This window comes from Micropterus salmoides, unplaced genomic scaffold (assembly GCF_014851395.1).
Source record: "Micropterus salmoides isolate LMB-PRFRI ecotype aquatic unplaced genomic scaffold, ASM1485139v1 Ms_hic_scaffold_7, whole genome shotgun sequence".
Taxonomy (NCBI): domain Eukaryota; kingdom Metazoa; phylum Chordata; class Actinopteri; order Centrarchiformes; family Centrarchidae; genus Micropterus; species Micropterus salmoides.
Window position 1 is genome coordinate 11,425,271 of NW_024044459.1, and position 23,842 is coordinate 11,449,112.

At 39.7% G+C, this 23,842-nt stretch overlaps 1 protein-coding gene across 1 annotated transcript in view; it reads left to right on the forward strand.

Annotated features, from left to right (window-relative positions):
- dapk1 (death-associated protein kinase 1) overlaps positions 1 to 17,482 on the forward strand; it is a 98,631-nt gene extending 81,149 nt beyond the window's left edge. Inside the window, 8 exon segments of the mRNA XM_038702844.1 lie at positions 1,717 to 1,933; positions 5,296 to 5,481; positions 6,380 to 6,577; positions 7,398 to 7,536; positions 7,978 to 8,098; positions 10,547 to 10,735; positions 12,038 to 12,122; positions 12,125 to 17,482. Of these exon segments, the coding sequence (XP_038558772.1) occupies positions 1,717 to 1,933; positions 5,296 to 5,481; positions 6,380 to 6,577; positions 7,398 to 7,536; positions 7,978 to 8,098; positions 10,547 to 10,735; positions 12,038 to 12,122; positions 12,125 to 13,332 (2,343 nt within the window). The 3' untranslated portion in view covers positions 13,333 to 17,482.
- Positions 17,483 to 23,842: the final 6,360 nt, after the last annotated feature.

The following is a 23,842-nucleotide window of genomic DNA, read 5'->3' on the forward strand; positions in this document are numbered from 1 at the left end:
TTTATTTCAAAATGAGAAGTTGTATTCTGCTCAGATGTGAATCACACGTTCACAAGTTGTATTTATTGAATGTGTTAACATAACCCATGTGGGAGTAGGGAGTGCTTTCAAACCCCACACAGCCACTCACAGTATTTGAGGCCACTTCTGAAGTATGACTCATCTGTTGGATGGTTAAAAAAGTGTCTTACATGTTAATAAATGTTACCTGTTGAATTAACCGGATTGCTGCAGGGTACAGAGAAGCCAGCCATCTTTTAAGATGGCTTTTGTTTTTATATATATGTGAGTGTACAGCATGCCCTATTTCTTTACACAGAGAGGGTAATTTGAAATGTCAAAAAAATAATAATAATTCATCGTGTTGTGTGAGGTGATGATGATCTTCACACAACGTACATTACATTCATAACAGACAGATCCATTTAAATATCGTTAATGTCCGTTGAAAGGTTAGGGTTAGTTCAGTCTATTAGCCGATTTACCAGCCACATTCTCAGCTACCAGGCATTTAAAACAATAACATCAACCACTCAAAACGTGACTTGCTGGTGTTGTTGTTCATTATGAAATCTGTAATATTAAATCATTTCAGTCTGAACCATAGAAATGTACATTTTTAATACTCTAATGCTCTAAGTGAAACCCTGGTCATCCTTCAGCAACACAGTAGTTCACAACCCCTGTGATGTGGACCGGTCCTGGGACATGGAACACAACCTACCAGGAAGGATGGATAACCTGTGTCATTCAGCAAAAAAATCAATTTAATATTTTGATATTTTACTGAATGATCCCTGTAACTATGGGAGGGATTGCCATGAAATGTTGAACAGATATTCATGTCCCCCCAAAGAATCACTTTCCTGTACTTTACCGTTACTTTCCATCATCACTTTTAAGCTGTGTCCCATTTCTTATACTTCCATTAGTACACATCCATGTGGTACACTGTGTACATTATGTACTTGCTTGGGTATTGCATGAATTTGGACATGGTAGCGTTCTTCTTTGTAATTGCACCCGGGCGGAGCACTATCTGTAACATCTGACCACGATTGTCATCCACCAAAATATCTGCCAGCTTGTTTGCTCACTTGACTTCATTTCACTGTTGCTTACAAGCGCTGCAGCAAAAACAGGTCGGTGGTTCCTCCCCTTCCGCTACCTAGCCAAGATGCCGATCCTTGAGGTTAAGAGTTTATTTTTTCTTCTTGAGGTTGAGAAGTGTCCAGCATTTCACATTCGTGTTTTTCACCGAGTGTACCACCTTGAACACACATGTGCACTCATGGACTTATGGAAGAACATAAATTGAGGCGCAGCATTAGTCTTGTTTGGTGCTAATTACCTTGAACTTTGTCTGCATTTTTCTTCATTACACACTGTCATGCCCCCGAGGTTTATCATCACCCACAGCTGCTCAATTACGTTGAGTTTAAAAGAATTTGTCAGTTTGCGAACATGAAATAGGAGGTATTCTGCTACTATGTCTGCCGTGTTTGGCATTTTCTCAAAAAGAAGATACAGTATGTGGAACAAAATCTGATAAATTGAAGACTGGCATCCAATTTTTGGAGCTCCTTAATATGAAAACGTGGGAGTTCATGCCATACAGTGGATAAACGTGTATCTCAATGTGACCTGAACTTTCACTGTGGTTTTTAACAAATCCTTTTCTTCCTCTGGTGTGTGTGTTTTGTTTTTTTGGGTTAGGACAACCACAAACTGAGCTACATCCAGCAGCTGCGGCCCACTCAGACCGTCCAGCCCAGGATCAAGCTGAAGCTGTTCGGGCACTCTGGAGATGGGAAGAGCACCCTGATGGAGTCTCTGAAATGTGGCATCCTGCGCAGCTTCTTCCGGAGGAAGAGGACACGTTTGACCAACACAGCCCGCCACCCCAACTCCCCCATCAACTCCAAACCGGCTGGTAGGTGACAGACGGCTCTGGTAAGGCTGAGATAACCCTTCACAAGATTAAGCGTTCACCTGCCAAGGACCAGAATGATTTATTCTGCCAAAAACAAGCCAGAATAATTAATTTGCCGTACTGTTGGGTGCATAGCAACAGTGTTCATTTAATGCTTGTTCCCCTTTTCAGACATTCATCAAGTTCATCATGACATACAAACTGTTTTCACGTTCTCAAGAGATTTTGAAGCATGAAAACAATAATTCCAGTTTACCACAACTTTCTTATTCATTCTTATTTTTGTTGGTTTGGTATTTTTAAGATTTAATTGACAAAGTCCAGTGCTAAGATTAGATGGGGCAAGTTGGAGAGTACAGTGTTATGATAACGGATAGAAATGATGACACCAGGTGGAGTTAACTGGAATTATCCTTTTATTATTAAATAAGAAAGAATTAAGATGAGAAGCAGGAGGAGGTGCTACAAAAATTTAGCTGCTGCTGCTGCATTGTGTCCAGCCAACATAAAAAGCAGACTATCAGAAGCCTGTTTGGAACAATTAATGATTTGATAGGACTTTTTTTCCACCAAAGACCTGGAAAAATGTTTATGACCATGTTCTTCCTCCTTCAGCAGCTTCTCTCAAAGTTCCCCTGAGCAAGACACTTAGTATCAACTTTCTCTGATGGTTTGTGATTCTCTTTTAAAATGTCCACGTGAGTCGGTACATATTTACATTTCGGAACATATGCTGAATAAGAAAATGTAAATTTTTACTGTTAGCTGAACCATATTAACAGCAATTATCTGCTTTATGGCATCCATTATTTTCACTGTATGTGTAGAATTTCTGAATTTGGTGGCCTCAAGTGAGAGAGTATCAAAGAAGAAGTGTGGACGACATAAATGAAAAACATAATCCCAAAGAACACCACACAAGTCCTCACAAAATGAAAAGCACAAAGAGGAACCTGCTTCTCACCCCTGTTCACTCAACAGCTAAGCCGGTGACCCTTTACCACAATTCCAGTAACGCCTAGATATTAACCCTAGTAAAACTAACTAGAACCTTTAAATAGAAACACTTGATCCTTTCTCGCTCTCCTGGCCTTCAGAAAAGCTTTTTTGTGGAGGTCAGTCCTGCTGTGACAGGTCTGTGGTAAGACACATGTTCAGTGTAGTATAGAAAAACACGAACAAGCACACACACACACTCATACCATTGTGTTTCCTTTAAACGCTCTATTTTGCAGCGGTCAGAGCCATTACCTCCTAGACAGACGTGATGCTCGCTCAGATAATGGTCGGTTACGTGAGCCGTATAGTATTACCAACCCCATCCTCTATACTATCTGGAAATCTGTAGCCTCTGTCAGAGCTGAAGGGGAGTTGAAAGAGCTTCTTTTTTTTTTTTCTTCTTCTTCTTTCAGTTCTAGCTGAATGGAGTAACGGCCGTTATTGACTCTGCGTTATATCTGCAGCATTACGTGACATGGGTCTACAGTGAAACACAAAGAAGCAGAGCTGAGAGGGAACAAGTGCCGTCATGATGTCATTTGTCTAGTTTTAATCTTAATACAAGCATCAATGTTCTTCTGTAACTCGTCAAAAGTCAAAAGTGTGTCACGTTAAATGCATATTTACCTTCAGCTAGTGTCAATATTTGTGATGTTGGCTGCAAAGCACAACTTGACACCTTAAGGAATTCTGCACTGTGCATTGATTTCTGGCCTTTCAGGTTGTTCATACTTACTTGAGAGGGACTGATCTTTTATTCATCCGCTTCAGTTATCTCTAAAACAGCACAGAAACACATTGACGGGAGGTTGTGCTTTTCTTGAATAGACAGTTATAAATCACCCTTTCTTGTAAGACGCTTAGTCACAGAGAGAAAAGGTGTTGACACAGACATATGAACAGCTTTGCATCCCTGACGTCCAAACCTGCATCAGAAAAGCTGCCTGACTTAAAACCAGAAAATGGCATCAAGTAAATTTGTCATGTACCTCAATATTTTTCTCACCCTCTTCTTTGCTTATGCAGAAAGATGTCTCAAAACAACAAGGGAGAGGCCTTGGCTACTGGTGTCACTCGATGCTTGGCAACTGTAACGTTAGTTTTATTTTTCTACATGAATCACACTAAGACTTGCTGGGGGAAAAATATTTTAGCTAATTTTACCAAAGTTGAAATGATCTGAGAAGAAAAGCATTTTGTTTTGGTTGTGAAATCTTTTGTTTGTATTTTGATGCAGTGCCATATTCTTTCTGGTGGGATCACTGTTAAAACAACCAACAGCTAAATATCATTATGTCAAGACCCTGAACGTCATCACATTTACTGAACCTCAGCATGCTTTTGTAGTTGTTTTGTCACACCAAGTATGCCCGTGAAACAATTCAAGCATGTGTCCTCTTTTTAATTCTGTGTGTTTGGTCCGGTAAGAAGCTCACTGATTGATTAGGACTGAGAATATCAACTGGCTGCAACAACCACAAAACATTTTCCAGATGAATTTCCACATCAGATTGCGAGCAGTTCCTTGTGCTCGGAAAGCTTTTCACTAGAAACTGCTTACAAAAGAGTAGCCACTACACTTACATGTGAAAACATTTTGTTTCCAGCCCTGATTCTGTCAAAATAAGCCAGTGTGGACCAAAACAAATACAGAACTGCAGTAAAAAAAAAAGACTGCTGTTGAAGACCATATAAAACAAGCTGTAGGTGTGGTCCTACAGAATCCAAATGTTATGTCTGCATAGTGGATTTTCTTGTAATAAAATAGCACCCCCATGTGTTAGTAAGTGTGTACATCTTTGTTCGGATTTGTGCTGTAAACACCTGAAATATTTTAGTTAAGTGTTTATTACCTTACACAAGTGCAGTTTAGATTTGTGAAACATTTGCTCTTATTTTATATTTTAACAGTTGATTTAATCCAAAATTATCCAAATCCTCTAGTTGTTGTGTTATACTGTGGTGCTCTAGTCATCTTTGTAAAGTTTCTCCTGGGGGGGGGGAATAAAGTATTGTTTTTATATTTGACCATATTAATCCCATTCTGAGCAGATTGGAAACTCAATGGGACACAAAGTCTATCCACTGAAACAACAGAGGCAGAACCCTTTAGAGAATAATAATATCTCTAAATAATGATTTTATTCACACTTTTGTAGAATTTGATTTAAAATATACAAAAAAGATGTATTGAATCTCGGTTGAAATGTACTGTATGATGACCAAATTACTTTAAAATGAAAGGCCAATGTCATCTTAATATAGCAGTAGTAATAATAATCTAAAAGTTCACTAATTCTGACCTTGAGACATTAATTAGCAGTTTTGATCCCCTGTTCATGTGTCTTTTCCTCTGTGCTTAGTGTCAGTGAGCATTTCCAACTTGTACCCTGGCTGTGAGAATGTGAGTGTGCGGAGTCGCAGCATGATGTTTGAGCCCAGCCTGACCAAAGGTGTCCTGGAGGTCTTCTCCCCCGTCCACAACGCTCTGTCCGCAGCTGACGAACAGGCCACAAGGGCCATCGACATCCAGCACGCCAACATCCACGGTGAGAACCAAGTTTTTTATTAGTAATAGTTAAATTAGTAATACCTGTACCTAACTGTAAAAATAAAACTTGCATTAAAAAATTTTAAAGTATGTAAATGTAGAGAAATGTAACTGATGTACTATTATATATTCTCTCATGCTTTTAATGTAAAAGCAGAGTTTTACTGTTGTAGCTGTATCATTTTTTTATTTTGCTCTATTACTCTCAATTTTAACTATTTTTGTATCGGATAGCAACTAATGATTATTTACATTATGGATTAATCTGCTGATTATTGTCTCCTTTAATCGATTGATTGCATGGTTTATAAAAAATCTGAAAATAGTGAAATGCCGTCACAATTACTCAGAGCCCAAAGTGACACATTCACAATGCTTCTTTTGTCCAACCAACACTCTTTTATTATTAAAATAGTTAAAGCTGGTTAGGCAATGTTCCTTTGGACTGAATGAGATCACTGGCTGTGCTTATTACAGTCCTGCGACAGCCACAGGTACCAGATGTAAACATTTTTTGTATCAGAGCAATTATCATAATAGTTGCCCAAAAACTTGTTTGTTTGTTTGTTTTTTTGTTTCAACTGGAGGCACTTGTACATGTTTTGTGTGTTGTAACTAAACTCGTTAAAATAAAGGAGTAAAATTGCTCAAATTGCTTGAGTAAATGTTCTTACGTTCTGTCCACCGCTGGTGAGAAACAAGAAAGCTTAAATTTAAACAAAGCTGGAACATTTTATGTGAAATGTTTAGTGTTTTTGGTTTGAAAATTCATGGCTACATTTACATTTTATAAAATAACCTTTACTTACTGTGATGAATTAGATATTGCAGTACATGCTAAAGACTGTGATGATTAATGAACATGTTGTTCATGTCACTTATATCCCTCTCCGTAGGTGTGGGGGATTTCAGCGTGTGGGAGTTTTCAGGGAACCCGGTCTATTACTGCTCCTATGACTACTTTGCAGCCAACGACGCCACCGCGATCCACCTGGTCCTGTTCAGCCTGGAGGAGCCGTACGAGACCCAGCTGGGCCACATCACCTACTGGCTGAACCTGCTGAAAGCCCTCACCTTGCCACAGGACAACATCGGTGAGGACAGTGAGGGCAGTCATATTTTACCATGACTATCGAATTTTAAAATATATCCTTTTTATCCTAAAATACACTTAAATATTTGAGATCTGATTTACGTACAGAAAAACTACAATTTTAATGCAATTGAGGTAAAAACCATTTGGGCAAGAACATTCAGTCTGAGGAAGGTATAGCTTCCCTCACCAGGTGAGAGTTGTAATAGGATTTAACACCTTTAATGTCCAGGAGAGTCAAGATTTTGGGACTGCTTGATGTGAAAGAGGGCAAATCTGGGCGTTGTTGTGAGAGCCCCAAAGTCCGTGTGAGCCAGAGGTCAGGTGGGGAGAGAGATGGGCACAACTGGTGATAAAGTCACAGCTAGAGGGGGGGCCTTTTCTGCACTCATTATATTAGTGCTTATGGACTTGAGAATAATCTCAGTAATAGATCTTGCTTGAAAAGGTGTTTCTTGACATTGGAGGTTTTCACCTGACAACAATCTTTGAGCTACAGTTTCACTGAACAGAGACCTGAAAAGATCAGTTAGAAAAAGATTAGTGAAAAGCGAGGCCGTTGGGATGCCTAATGTTCATCATGTCATGTCTTACCAGAAACGTCATTGAATTTCACCAAAAATACCCAAAAAAGTAATTTTTGGGTATAAGCGAGGTATGTGTGGGAGCACAAAGCTTTCTTCTGATGGACACCGAATCTTTGTGAAAGTTTGTCATATTGAGTCGTGTTTGTAAATAAGTTCAATCTAGAATTTAATTGTATGATTGGCCAGGTCTTGTGTTAGTTTGGTCTGACTCTGTGTGTGTGTGTGTCTCTCCAGCTTTCGGAGGTCGGATCCAGCAGCCTCTTGTGGTTGTCCTGGTGGCGACACATGCTGACCTTGCTGACATCCCCAGAGCTTTCTCTGGAGAGTTCATCTACGACAAGGAGAAAGCGCTGCTCAAGGAAGTCAGGAACAGGTTGGGACTCAAACCACAGAACACAAGAGGGATATGGAGATTATTTTGTTGTTTGTGTATTTTTGTTGTATTATTTTACCTCTCACAATGCAGAGGCAAATGGTTCTTTAATAAACTGACTTTGGCAGGTGAGACTAAGTATTTTTACTATGTCATATAGCTGTAAATATTTTAGTACCCATGAGCCTCATCAACCGTCGCTATGGAGAACAAACTATTTCACCTATTTGTTGATATTACATAAAATTGCCTGTTGCTGCTGTGATTAATGTTATTAGTAGTTACACGTTTTAAGGTTCAAAATGTCGTCACGAAAACAATCATGTGTAGCACTTGACTGTTCTCCGCCTTTTCAGAATACAAGGGATGTTCCCTCATATCTCGGCACTCCTGTAAAGACATTTAAGTTTTTAAAATGGTGATGGATTTTCTTGTTTTCAGGTTTGGGGTTGACCTGCAGATCAGTGACAAATTGTTTGTGATGGACGCTGGAGCTTCGAACTCCAAAGAAGTGAAGCTGCTGAGGAGTCACCTGCAGGAACTTCGCGCTAACATCATCTCTGTGAGCTCTGCACACACGCAAAATGTCTTTCCCATCCTGATTTTGTGTTTGTTTGTTTTTTTTTAAACCACTTACTTTCACTTAATCTTTCTCGAAGAACATTTGAACACAAAACAATTAACTAGGGGTATGATGAGATCTTGTGCCATGAGATCTCGCAATATTAAAACGGCGATATTTCTAGTTGAGGTGAAAAGCTTTCTCACGATATCAGCATGACGCCGTTTAAAGGCAGGATAACATAGAAGATGCCCCCTCCAATTGTTTTTGTGGCGGCAGCATTTTGGATACCAGTAAGGAAATAATAAACGGCAACGGAGAGACAGACAAGACACGAACAACATGTTTGCACCTAATGCAAGTGCATTTTGAAATGTTTCCAACCCCAAAATAGTCTTTTATTTGGCTGAAAATGCTAATTTTCCTGTCACATATTTCATCATTGAAGATTTCTTAAAATGTTATCTCGTCGTGTGAACCCAACAACGGATTTCAATGAAAATACTTTACGCTTTTAACGAAGTAAAATATTATACCAAGTAGACTGTAAATGAAGATGGACAACATGACCGCTCCCCAAAACTGAAGCCAAAACATCTTGATCGCCTTCCTGTGGCTTTTTATATACAGTCTATGGGCTGGCAGTACAGGTCATAATATTATGTTAGTTTATAGGACATGGGCCAATCTAAAAATAATCTAAAAGTACACGTCAAATACATTTTGGCGCTTTTGGCTTCATTTTTGTCCATATAACGCAATTTCCTTAATAACCTTGTTTATATTAGGGCTGCAAGTCATATTGTGATTATTATGGACAATATTGCGATTTGTGATTTGATTATAATGGAAAAAAGGTACTATGATTCCACTTGCTTGATTATCAAGGAAAATGAACAAAATACTGACATTTTGAAATGTGTTTTTGAAAAAAGTTAAGCGATAAACAATATTTATAACAATAACTAGTAAAACAGAATTAAGGGAGTGTGTTGCTCTACGGAGGAGGCGGCTAGAAGGAGCAAATATTGGCACACTGGCATCCTGGCACCAGCTCAATGTACATCTGTCTAATGCAGAGTCTCTATCTACAACATGGAGGAGGAACTAGTATACATTCTGAGTCTATTACTATAATATTATAACATTAAATAAACAGTATAATTTTCAGTTAATAGTATAGTTAGTAGCCTATATTAATTACTATATTCATTATAATTTCATATAATAGTATGGCTTACTATTTTACCACTAGTTGAATATTAAATCCAGCTACAGCTGTTTCATTTCTGTGGGTGATCTATTTATTTATTTAACCCTTGTGCAAGAAAACGGCTCTACATTGGTCTCTAATTTGTTAATGCTAAGAACTAACGTGTCAATAATCATATTGTTCAACATTTAATGATTTGATGTAGTACGTCAAACCTTTTTTAATGTCCCGCCCCATCCAGCCTGTGATTGGTCGGTTGACGATGAAAAGTTGCACAACAAAAGGCACCGATACAACGTTACAACGTTAAAACGTTAACCTTTTCCCAGTTTTCTTCTGTCTTACTGCTTCACCTGCTGCCGTCGTCTCTCTGTCAGAGAGCAACAGGTGTTGTGCCAAATTCATGACTGCCGAGAATTGCATGCACCTCGCGGGTGGTAACGCTGATTCATGCTGAGAAAAGAGGTGGATGCAAATCTCGGCAGGTAGCCTCCAACATCTGTTCTGCCGAATTATGCATCCACCTCTTAAGGTCCTTTTCAGACACTTTGCTGTGATCACTGATCAAATGCGGTTATCACCACATATTTTAGCTGAACCATAAGGAATGGTACTTCTGCTTACTGTAATAAATCATAAACTATAAACGTTCATTAAATATATACTACGAATAATTTATCCCCATTGATGAACCCCACAAAGGATATTATAGCGTTTAAAAGCAGTTTTTGTAGGTGCATGCAATTCTCAGCAGGCATAACAGCGGGGGGTTACGGTAGGTTGTTGTCTTAAAAGTTACTGGCACACTGTTCATGAATAATTTTTTTGATTGCACGTAGGACCTTATGTTTGAAGAGCCACAAGCGAGAGCCCGGTGTGGGCGGAGATGTTGAGCAGACTGCAGCGCACACAGAGAAGAGAGTGTCACACACACCTTTTCTGTTTTATTAAATCGCACACTTTGTGCAGTAATGTAATCGCACATGACGACATTGCGATTAGACTAATCGTGCAGCCCTAGTTTATGCGAATTCATTGTAAGTCTGATGTAGCCAAAACCTTTTGTAGACTTTTGTAAACACCAATGAAAATAATGTTATAAATGATTTTGTTTTGTGATTTCTACAGCTGAGTATCTTTAGATACTGAAATCAAGCGACCGAATCGACATGTTAAGAAATGCTAACATACAGTGAATCCATGTCTTTACTGGCCCTCCTTCTCCTTCGTTGCAGAGCTGTAGCCCCATGACGCTGCTGTCGGAGCGTTTGCTGAACACCCTGCCGACCTGGAGGAAGCTAAGCGGACCCAACCAGCTGACATCGTGGCAGCAGTTTGTCAGCGACGTCCAGGAGCAGATCAACCCTCTGGTCAGCCAGGATTACCTGCGCACACTGGCTCTGCAGCTCCACAGCATGGGGGAGGTGGGTGTTATCAGCTTCAAACCAGACTGTGTGTAGCTTCAGCAAAATAAATGTATTGTTTTCCTTTACTGGGTAAGAACAAAACACAGAACGTGAAAAGCTTCGCAAAACTATAGAGGCAAAATAATCCCACACAAAACATCTGTATTAAAATACTAATAAGAAAAAAGAAGCCTATTCAGAGCCCAAATTTACTTTGCTAGCTAATTATTTTTTTTTGGGTTAAAATCATATTGTAAAATATGTCTTCATTTACTTCTTTGTAATGATATAGACATATATATATTTTATATATTCATATATATATTAAAACAATGAGCTCACATATTTATTCTGATGCAACAGCCCCATTTATTTAAATATTTAAATCATCAAGACTCAAGCTGACTGTCAGACTGCCACCAGGGTGCACTATTTGTTCATGAAAAAACAAAAACAAAACATTTTCAACTGTCATGTCAAACAATTTCTCAGAATTGCTGTGAAGCAAGAATGACTCAGCATAGGAAGCCAAATAAGGAACCATCCTGAGTTAGAAAAGTGTTCCTTGTATGTATTTGCTGTTGTTTTTGTCTCAAAATAAGCACACTAGGTCTGAGTAGCAGCGCTCATTCTCTCAGCAGCGATGATGCGCCAAACATGTCTCTGTTACCTGCACACCACAGACGAACTAGCGCTGCACTTCCCAGTGGTAACTAACAACGTTATTACGTTATTAGTTACCATTTAGATTTACATTTATTCATTTAGCTGATGCATTTATCCAAAGCGACTTACAATTGCTATACGTGTCAGAGGTCGCACACCTCTGGAGCAATTAGGGGTTAAGTGTCTTGCTCCAGGACACAATGGTGGATTGAAACGGTCTCTCACACCAAAGGCATAGTCTAGATAGAAATCGACTTTTGACAGTTGTGAATCATATCCCACCTTTAATAGCTGAGCATATTTACAGTACAAACCTTGCCGGTGAACAATGAGAGCAACAAAACAACAACCAAAAAGATAAAAATAATTGTTCATTAAAATGTTCAATTAATCATGATTTTGATTTTAGGTCATATTGTCCAGCCCTGCCGGGTCTCCTATCTTACCTCCATTGCAGCAACCTTTGCCATTTTTGGTTGATCTTATATTCTTTTGTCTTTTTAAATGTTTTATTTATTTATTTATCCACACCTGTTTCCCTCTGTTCACTCTGTTCCCCATACCTTCTTTACTTTTACTTTTCTTTAAATGTCAGTTTACTCTCTGTTTCTTTTCCTCCTCCTCTCTCACCATCGTTCCTCCCTCTTCCCACAGATCAACATCATGCAGAGTGAGACGGTGCAGGATGTAGTTCTGCTGGAGCCCCGTTGGCTCTGCAGCAACATTCTCGGCAAGCTGCTCTCGTGGAGACGCCCAAGGCCATCCACCACTACAGGGGGCGCTACAGGCTGGAGGAGGTGGAGGCTCTGGCTCCTGAAAGTGACGTGGACGAGCTGCTGCAGATCCTGGATGCCATGGATGTCTGCGCCCGCGACGCCACCAACCCTTCTATGGTGGATGTTCCTGCCCTCATCAAGACAAACGGCCTCCACCGCTCCTGGACCGAAGAAGAGGAGGAGGAGTCGCTGCTCTACGGCGGGGTACGACTCGTCCCTGCGGAGCACCTTACCCCCTTCCCCTGTGGCCTGTTTCACAAACTGCAGGTGAACCTGTGTCGCTGGAGCCACCAGCAGAAGCCTGAGGAGGAGGGCGGGGAGGACTTCGATGGAGATATCCACCTGTGGACCAATGGAGCCAAGGTGAGCCAGGCAGGAGTGGAGGCGATGATCCTGCTGGTCAACCACGGGCAGGGGGTGGAGATTCAGGTGCGTGGGCACGACTCAGAGCGGGCCAAGTGCTACACCCTGTTGGACACCATCTGTAGTATAACAGAGAACCTGCTGGCCTCCACGCTGCCCGGACTGCTCACAGCCAAATACTACCTGAGTCCTCAGCAGCTGCGGGAACACCACGCCCCCATCATGATCTACCAACCCAAAGATTTCTTCCGGGCCCAAGTCCAGCGGGAAAGCTCGCTGACTAATACCATGGGCGGCTACCGAGAGAGCTTCAGCAGCATTCTGACTTTCGGCTGCGCTGAAGTTTACCAGCTGGGGATTCTGGGAACGGACATCCACATATCAGAAGTCCCCCTATTGGCGCGCAGGAAGCTCTGCCGCATGCTGGACCCTCCTGACGCTCTGGGGAAAGACTGGTGCCTGCTGGCCATGAACCTCGGCCTCACAGACTTGGTGGCCAAACACAGCAACGGGACTCCAAACGGCACCCCTGAGCTGGACTCGGACCCAGACTCCCAGCAGGCCATGCTGCAGCCCAGCCCGACAGCGGCACTGCTACAGGAGTGGAGCGGGCGGGCAGGCAGCACGGTGGGTGTGCTAATGGCCAAACTGAGGGAGCTCGGCCGCCGAGACGCCGCCGACTTCCTGCTCAAAGTTTCTCCTGTTTTCAGGGTCAACATGGAAGCGCTGGTAGGGGCCGCTAACGGATACCCCCCGACCTGCAATGGTGGCACGTCTTACAACTCCATCAGCTCCGTCATTTCCCGCTGAACTGAACGGGATCGTCTTTCTGCCCTCGCCAAACGTCCATCAGTCTGACATTTTCCCTAAAGGAGAGTCACAGACTTGTGTGTGAATGAACATGAAGTGCAATCAGAGAGTCCAGCTGCTCGCTCCTTAATCACACCATTAAGTTGGCGTATGAACCAGATGTTGTGTTTGTGCTCTCCACACTTGTACAGCTGACCTTTCCTTCCACCATGAATGTTGTGAAAGAGCTGATTGTCCTGAGCTCCAAAGAGGAATCCAGTGCTTTTATTCTGTTCTTAATCTTGTTGTGCTGCTTTTTAATATCTCCCTTACTCTACTGCACCACCCACGTCTCAGTCGTCTTACAGCTAAAAGGCCGAAAGTAGAGAAAAGATAAATGTTAAAAACTCTACATGAAGGAATGGACACGGTTAAAAAGATGGCAGCCTCATGTTTGGACCTCTTTCATCCTCAAGTGAAACTTAATTGTATCAGTGTACATGTAGAAGGCTGCTATCTCCATCCATCACAGTTACATATAATATCAGCTTGATGTGAACGTTCAGCTTAGTGTTTAAGAAATTAACAGCATTTTTGTGCCTTTGTGGCCTTCTACCTCCCTAAAGAGCACAAATAGTCTTGTTATTATAAAACAACAGTAGTTCTTTCCAAACATTTGAAGAACTGTGCCTTGTTGACACTATTAATAAATACTGAGAGAAAAGGCCATCTTACATTTTAGACAGGAAAAGGTTCACGAAGAAGAAACATGAAAAAAGGGGGAAAAAACGAAAGCTCGGCTCATCTTACAATGAAAATTAAATTTTACTCTCAGGAGACACAAACATAAAGCTGAGATCAGATGTGTTTTGTTTAGTGTTTGTAAGTGCAGGAGACGAAACCCGTTCAATCTTGTCTAGCATTTGAGTCGTCGTGGGCCGATGTGACGCTCTGTGGGAACTGTTGGCAGAGTCAAAGGGAAACACCGTCGTTCATGTTAAGTTGGTGTATTTGTGGGTTTACACAGAATATTTCTTCATTAATCCAACAGAAATCTCTTCATTTTGCTTAATTTTGGTGACACTTTATTTTACAGGTCGTAGTCTATTTTGGATCATGGATTTGATTTTTTTGTCCCTACATTCTGCCCTCACCAACCCCCTTCTCAGAGGGCAGCTGCTTTTTAGTTAAAAATGACGATAAACACGTTGCACACTACCTGCCCAGCACCAAACAGCCAGACAGAGAAAGTTAGCGTTAGTTGGTGAATGTAGCGGAGCAAAACAGAGAGTGAGTATTGGACTTGGTCAAGTGGCCAGAAATACGACTCCCCATGAATGCTAATGTTGCTCTGCTGTTTGCTAACAAGTTAGCCGTATCAACTTAGTAAGGTGATAAAGTGTCAGTGTTGTTTTCAGTTTGTTCTGCTGACCCCTAAAAACTCAATGAATGCAGCTCTAATTAATTGCACCAATTAAAACACCAGCTATGTCACAATGCTACATTTACACTCTCTAGGGCTGCAACTAAGGATTATTTTCTCTATTAATCGATTAACTGTGTGGTTTATCAAATGTCAGAAACTTTGCCCAAATTAGCCCAAAAGTTGCCAAAGCCCAAGTTGTCCAATGAGATCCAATACCCAAAGATTTCAACCATAGAAGACAAGCTAACCTAGAAAACAGTTTTTGGGGCATGTTTGCTTTAAAAATAACTAGATTATCAAATTTGTTGCTTGTTAATTTTTAATTGATTGACAAATAGATTAATGACTAATCGTTTCAGCTTTCGTACTAATCTTAGTTACAGTTAGAAGATAAGACATCAATGTACTTTACCATTTTATACTAACAGGAAATGAGAAATTGCTCACATTTCAACTCAAAACTATACATTTTTCCTATAATTATTACCAAATTAAGAGATTGTCATTCCCATCAACCTCCCAAAGACTTTACAGTTACATATCAGGTCTTTTCTTGGAACTGTTTGCTAACTATGGGACCTGCAAAATAAAGTGTTACTATAAATGTTTTCAATTAAAAGGCTTTTTTTTACTCATTTTCAATTCACGTAAAGGGACCTTTAGCCATTTTAACAGAAGAACAAGAGTTTTTCTTTCCCCAAAGTACAGTGTCTTATTGTAGGTTCTTGATCCTTCCAGCACCAAAATGTATTTGCTCACACAAAGCTAAGAGCATTTGATGTTAGAAAGCATTATGACAGACAGGGTGGAGCTCCTCCTGCAGAGCTTAAGGGTCCTACTGAGACCCCAAAGTTTGCACCGAAAATGCCACCAAAATGGCCAAAAATGTAAAGTAAATTTTTAACATTTTCTACTAAGCTAGAAGGTAATTTATTCCAATCCGAAGCCGCTAGTTTTAGTCAACACACCTGGCGCTGCACATTTTGTAATGCTCCCTCAACAGGTTTTCTGAACTACAGACCAGTGGAAAGACGTCAACAATCGAGTTACCGTCCACAGTGTCAGATTTTTACACAGTGGCATGGACGCTGCTTCTGTCGAGCTAAATTTGATCTCCTGTCAGTGTTTGTCGGCCATGCGTGGCTTCACTTCTTCTTTCAGTTTGTCCTTTTCTATAACATGAAGCTGCAGCTTGGCTCTGTCAGCAAAAGCAGGGAAAAGATGGCATGAAGTTAGTGTTGGTAGCTGAAATGAGACCAAAGGCTGCTGATGACAGAAATGTCCTAGAAAGACGTTTTCGCTTTGTGTAAGCTGGTACTTTTATAATGTTTGCGAACCAGAAGAAAGTGCTCTTTTTTTTTAGTACATGTGTTGGAAGTTTTTGGGAAAGAGGTATTTTATTCCTAAAAAGTTTGCCTTTGTGGATGTAAAGGCCCCTTTCAGGACTCAGTGTCCCAGTTTGATTAAAAAAAAAAAAAAAGATGATGATAAGCTCTGTCCCCGAGTGCAGTATTTCCTGTCTGCTTTACTTCCCCAGTGTGAAACAAGACATTCAAGACTATTTGAAATACTGTACACCTCAACCTGAACTTGCCAGTTGACACAGCAAACTTGTAAATACTCAAGTCCTGTTTCCTCGACTTCATCCTCACTTTTCTGTTGCTTTCCAGCTCACCCCCCCGCAATACGTTAATTGAAACAAGGCAAAATGAATGTACTCCACATCTTTCCTAAGAATACGGTGAAAACAAATCAAAGATATGGAGATAAAACACTCAACACGTGTACAAAAAACGTGATGAAATGAAATGTTCCAAACTGGTGAGAAATGTTTTATTTTTCTTGTTTCATTCTTTTTGCTTTTGTTGAGGTTGTGTATGATTATTGCCTAAAACACACTCGTTCATTCCTCTGTTTTTGCCTTGTACAGTACACAAGCTGATGTGTGATGTTTCAGAAAGGAAAGTGAATTCTATGGTTTTTTTGTGAAAGCTGGGAATCACTTCGTCTCCGATTGGTGTCTTTTCCCTGGATGGTTCTGACTGCGAGTCTGACCGAAACAAGTAGATTTAAAAGCAAAAATATTGTCCTGCTTGATGAGGAAAGATGTATTCAATATTACTTTTAGGTGAACCCCCCCCCCCTAGACTCCGGTCTAATCGCCACATTGCACAAGTCTTTTTGTCGCTATTTATGTTTATTTTTAGCATGTCTTGGAATGCCATGTTCTTAGTACTTCTGACACTTTATAGTGTAATACATTTTATAATAAATTCTTTACCTAATATCATTATCTCTGTCCTAATTCTAATTGAAGACATTTAGATATTTTCAACGGTTCCTGAGGTAGCTTATGTAAGGAATTATTTTTAACATAAGCATAAGGGACCAACAAGGCAATAACATGCAGGGGAGGGGAGAGGTGAAACAAGTACAGCAGACATGAAAAAATAAATAACATTGAGAGACAGAAGCTTGTATAGGGATCCTGAAAGATAGAGTCTGAGCACAATTTTAAACAGTTTGTCTGTGAAAATGTCCATGATACAGTCCTTTAAAAGCCATTAGAGAAATAAATTAGTCCAGTTTTTTTACGTGAGTTTGAAGGCCATGTGACCAAAAAAAGTGCCTGCTTTGTTGTATGGCACTAAATCTCCAAACTGTTTATAACTGGATGAATTTAAAGACTGCTGCTGGGAAAAACACTTCTTATTTAACAATAAAATATTTCACCACCAGTGTAAATGGCAGCCACTCTGTTTAAATCTCTTTGGTAAATCAGGGACAGACTGGTCTTTTGGGTATTTACTGTATTTGTCCTCCACCAGATTCCAGGCTGTGTTATTCACACGACAACCTTCCACCCACACACTCACAAAACCTGTCTGCTGCTACCTGAAGCACATGTGATTCGTCTCAGCTTGCTCCAACTTCTGGCATTGCCAACTATCATTTAACAGTCTTTGTTCAGGGAGAGAGGGAACGGAAGGTGTGATGTTTGAAGACCATGAATCTGAATTTGTTATTCTTGTTTTTCAGAACAGGATTTAAAACGTAGATTTGGTGAATACTATAGATTAAGCTTCAATTCAAACTGGGTTGAGTTGTTCATCAACAGTAAACTGAATACCAAAATGAATATATTAAAATAAAATGAAGCCAATAACCTTTGATGGCCTTTAATATGTTTTTCATAAATCCCTAGAAAGTTGTCAGACTCAGTTTGAACTGTAAAAACTTTTTTTTATCACACTTTCAAGATGTTTTTAACAGTGCCTTACAAACACTGATAAGAAAATACTTTTTAAAAACTGTTTCAATCTGAGCACCAGCTCAAAACTTTTATTTTTGTGTTAGGATCAGTTCTGCCAAGAAAAATACTGCCTTCCCTCTCCTACAGTTAATATTAAAGATATACAGTACAATAGATTATATCAATGGTGGAGATCTGGAAATAAAGCCACTTTAGTGCAAGCAAATAATGCATACTACATTACAGTTACAAAAACCTGCATAAATTATCAAAGATCAACAATAGCTTATTACCAAATACTTAAAGAAGTGGTGTATTAGAGAATTATTTAAGTACATGTACACACTAAATACATTTTCCCCTGTGAACTTCTGTCACATGAGTTGATGCAAATAGACAAACAGGTTGAGTTTCATTCTTGTCAGCTATAAGGAAGTTTGTTGGCAGCACAACAAGTCTTTTACTGATAGATACCTTACATACATTTCTATAGTACTGTAAATACTCACTGTCCATAACTAACAATTAAACGTTTACTTAAAATTTTCATGTTTGTAAAGGTCTGTCTCTAATCAAGGCTACCTTTCTATCTCCTGCATCACATCGCTAATGTGCTATATGTTAACATCTAAACAGGGTAACACATTAACGCACAAATATCAAACACTAACAAATATCATGAACTAACAGATAAAGATCCTTTACATTTGTTTTTAAAGAACTGGGACCAAAATATTTTGCTACTTACAAGACAAGATAACATGTGTAAATAAATAACATTTCATCACCGTCACGGCTAATCCTTTAGTGTTGTTGTATTACTTAATCAACTACCTCTTGGATCAATAACATGAACAAACAAGTGAGGCCGTTTTGTGCAAAAACATAGACGTGTCAGTCAGTTCAGGTCAGTTAGAGTTTGTCTCTGGATGGGAAGACCAGACAAGGTGCTGATAATCTTCCTGTTGTGCTAGCTTAGCAGCGTCCTAATCTGAGGAATGGAATGATACGTTGGTGGTTCACAAAGCACATCGACAGGCCTGTTAGAGTGAAGATAAACTGATTGTTCATCAAATTACAGATTACAGACAACTGGAAATCCTTTGACTACACAAACATGTTACAAAGGCATTTAGATAGTGAGACTACCTTAATTTTACATGTAGTAAGAGCAGTGGCCTTCGGTGTAATAAAGACATTTAAAGGAATAATACTACTCTTATGTCTGTACAGCAAACATGAAACTAGCCTTCTGCCAGTTAGCTTAGCTTAGCGCAAAGACCGGGAAACGTAGAGAAACCGCTAGCCTGGCTTTGTCCAATGATAACAAAATCCACCTCCCCACACAGCTGGTCTTGCTGAGATCATGTGACTCAGTCTCTGCGCTACATGTCAGACCAGCATGTGAGATTAAGAACAGAGTACAGCGCTCTGAAAAACACAGCTACACATGAAAGATTTTTTGGTAGCTATGGTTACAAGATTTAAAGTTTTAAAGATATTGCAGGTCCATAAATTATTTTGTGATCCATTATATTTACCTGTAAATATTAAGAAGTGACATTGATGAAGCTTAATCTTACAAAATACCCTTCATCATTGAACCCCTGTTATAGCTTCTGACTGAGTCTGGTCTTATTAGTAGTTATAGATCAATAGAGGTGACTGATTCCTTTTATGTTAAGCACCTTTCACAGATATCAAAACAGTGCTTAGCCATAATGCAAGGTGGTCTTGCATCATCAAGTCATTAGTTTTTTTCTAACTAAGCCTATTCATTCTCTTGTCAAGAGCTAGATGAGAGGATTTATCCCACTCTTGTGGTCTGTACATTAAATGGGATCTACCGCCAGCACCTGGTTAGCTAATTAGCCTAGCAGAAAGGCTGGAGGGAGAAACCGTTTGATTGGCTGTGTCCAAAGGTAACAAAATCTGCCTACCAGCAATTCTAAAACTCAGTAACATGTTATGTCTTGTTTGTTTAATTTGCACAAAAACCAAAGAGTAAAAATACAAATTGTATTTTACAGGAAGTTATGTGCCAAGTTAGCTGTTTCCAGTTTTGATGCTAAGCTATAAGCTAACCAGCTACCAGAACCTCTAAAGCACACAAATTAACATGTTATATCTCGGCTGTTTAAACACTTGTTGGTTTAAAAATAAGTGTAAAATGACCAGTTGCAGTTTATGTATGGTCGGAATATCTTGTTCATATTACAGCCTCATGTTACTGCTAGCATTGGTAGACTTTTAGCTTTGTTGTTTACTTTAGTTACTGCCCCTGGATCAGTAGTGTAAACTAACAATTGAGGCTGTTTTTGTGCAAAAACATAGACGTGTCCATCAGTTCAGGTCTGTTAACCATTTTGTCTGGATGAGAAGACCAAACCAGCTGCTGGTACCCCTTCTGGTTGTGTCTAGGTTGTAAACCTAGATTTGTGAAACTCACACATGAGCACTTAAATTACGTGGTAGCACTTGACTCTGTACGTGCTAGCAATGGTAAATGGCAGAGGGGACCTAATAAATATTGTTGCTGTATAGGAATGTCTGTGTCTGAATTAAAGTAGTAGACGTAGTATAAAGAGCAACAATATCCAAGGTTGCGGTGAATGGGACAAACATAGGACTTTCAAGCAGGAGACCTGGGTTTGTGTCCTGTGTGAAACCAAAAGTCAATGCCGACTTATTTTTTTTTGTTAGTTGACCAATTTATTTATTTAAATGATTATTTTCAGTTTTCACTTGCAGTCTGGTTAGGTTTAGGCAACAAAATTACTTGGTTAGATTTAGGAAAAGATCGTGGTTTGGGTTAAAATAATAAGTCAACGTTGACTTTTGTTTCACACATGACACAAACAGAGGTCTCCTGGGTAAAAGTCCTGTGTTTGTGAAAGGCTTTTGGGGAGAAAGCCCTGAAGGCAAACTTCCCCTACGTGTAGGAACAATATGTATAAAGCTCTGGAGAGTGTCACAAATCTAGGGTTACCATCTGGACACAACCAATCTTTCTGTTGTGCTAGCTGAGCAGCATCCTAATCTGAGGAATGGAATGACACGTTGGTGGTTCACAGCACATCAACTGGCCTGTTAGAGTGAAGATAAACTAAATATTCATCAAATTACAGATTATAGACAACTGGAAATCCTTTGACTACACAAACATGTTCCAAAAGGCATTTAGATAGTGAGACTACCTTAATTTTACATGTAGTAAGAGCAGTGGCCTTCGGGATATTAAAGACAATTAAAGGAATAGTTCAGGACAGATACGCTTTTTTTGCTAAGAGTACGATGAGAAGATTAATACCACTCTTATGTCTGTACAGCAAACATGAAACTGCACATCTGCACATCTAAGGCTCACTAATTAACACATTATAATGTTTGTTTAATCAGTACAAAGAATGAATTCATCAATTCAACGTTTTGTGGGGGGTGGGGATCGTGTGTCGAACTGTTTCTTGCACAGGACCAATTGCCTGGCAACAGCATTGTCACCAGGAAGTTACTGGTCCCATCCAATAAATAATCCGGCCTCATACAAACTGTAACTTGTCATTTTTACTCTTTGGTTTTTGTGCAAATCAAACAAACAAGATATAATATATTTGCAAGCTGATTTTGTTACCTTTGGACACAGAGAAGCTAGCTGTACCGCTGTTCCCAGTCTTTCTGCTAAGCTAAGCTAACCATCTGCTGGCACTAGCATGCTGCCTGCTTCATGTCAAACATAAAAGTGCATAAAAGTATTTTAATTTGACACTTAAGTTAATTTTGCTGGTAAAACATTTTCAGTTTTACGTATTGCTACTTGTATTTAAGCATCGAATACGTCCACCCCTGCTGACAATATTTACTCCACAGGAAAAGCAAATGACAGGCATCCTAAAAGATGGTTATGCTAACTCACCACACGTGCATGCTCATACAGGAAGTGCTCAGTAGTCATGTGCCGCAAATGGAAGGAAATTTTTAGCCTACTGTAAAGTATGTGGCCATGTTAACATAACCGCAGAGTTGCACCAAGGACATTTTGCATCCTGCATGTGACAACATGAAGACATGACGCATTACATGGACAGATTCATGTCACATTATTTCAGCATTTAGAATTCAATGTATTTGTTGTTAGTATGAGGTTTGTATGATTTCATCAATTTACTTTTCCGAGTACCATTAGTCCCGGTTTTAGCAGTTGAGGGAAGTTAGCATTCCACGTATATAAACCTACATGTGGTGTCAAATTGGTTGATTCCACTAATTATAGACTCAGTATATTCAAAGCAGTAGTTAAATATTTAGGTCTGCTCTCCCCAACAGACACAAAGATTAACAGATCTGAACTGATTAACACGTCTATGTTTTTTTTTTCACAAAACAGACTCAATTGTTTGTTCAAATTATCGATCCAGGACGTAGCTGATTAGGTAATACAACAACACTAAAGGTCTAGTCATGCTTGCAGTCCCTTGAGGCTGTAGTATAAACAAGAAAGTGTGTGAAAGTATTTAAGTGATGTAAAGTACTTCAAAAAACTGTAGTACAGTAAATGTACTTGGTTACTTTCCACCGCTGATGTAAGACTATCACTATAGGAACTCCAAAACCAGGAGGTTTTGATCTAAATGCATAAACAACTCTGCCTGTTCAGTTTCATAGTCAATGAATCAATCACATGACCATCAACTTTGATCAACTCAGACTTTGTCCCAGCAGTTATTGAAAGCCATAACTGATAGAATAATACCTCTTATAGATCCTTCATAGAGATCACTGTTATGAACCAAAACCCCAATTTTCTTTTTCTAAGTCTTTTAATTTCTGGACGGTTGTCTAAATATGTCTCCATTTTTTAAAAATGGGACGGGTTAGGAAAATGTTATGGCAACTCTGTTATTTCCTCGTCTACAAAAAAGCCAGTAACAAAAATTCTCTCATGTGGTTTCCTTTGCACTCTTATTCAATGGTAAATTTGATTAGAATCAATTTAATTGCATTGACAGACTTCAAAACCACAGCTTTGTCTGAGGCACAATCAAAGAAAGTGGTTACTCAGGTCAAGTATCAGATAATGGGTCACATGGACACAGAGTATTTTCAGTTGGGACTGTCTGGAGGTCATGGTTTTCAAAATGGGAGGGGGACCTCTCCAGGCTCAGTGAATGCAAGTGAAAAAATATTACATTATTTATTTTTTGGTGCAGTGGTTAGCACTGACGCCTCACAGCAAGAAGGTTGCGGGTTCAAACCTCGGCTTAGGTGTGAGCATGAGTGGTTGTTCGTCTATGTGTGGCCCTGCGATGGACTGGTGACCGGTCCGCCTTTCGCCCGATGGCAGCTGGGATTGGCTCCAGCCCCCCGCGACCCTGTACACACGGCTGACGATGGATGAGATAGGAGATCAGATAGCTTAAATGTGTGTGATTTGGTTAAAGATAGTTCAGAAATACAGTTGTTTTAGGGGAATTTTTCCCATTTTCCTGAGTCAGAAACTAAAAATGCCACTGGACAGACCTTTTTTTTATGTCTTTTGTGATATTGTGTCAGCAATTACAATTAATACTGCAACAGCAATATTAGGCTTGTTGAGTGTCTATGGGATCATATCACATAAACATGATGCTACAGGCATCCAGGAATTGAGTGAAACTAAGCAAGTAAACTAAGAGGGGGAGCTTTCTCTGAGGGGATGCCCACAGTTTCAGACTTTGAAAACTGTGGAGCAAAAGATTTTTGACAGATCTCTCTAATAACATCACTTCATATGGAGGCTCTGACTTATAAGGGCTCCTTGACCTCTTGTAGCCCCCTGGACCTGTGCACAGTAGGTCTCTTCAGTAATCCTCATC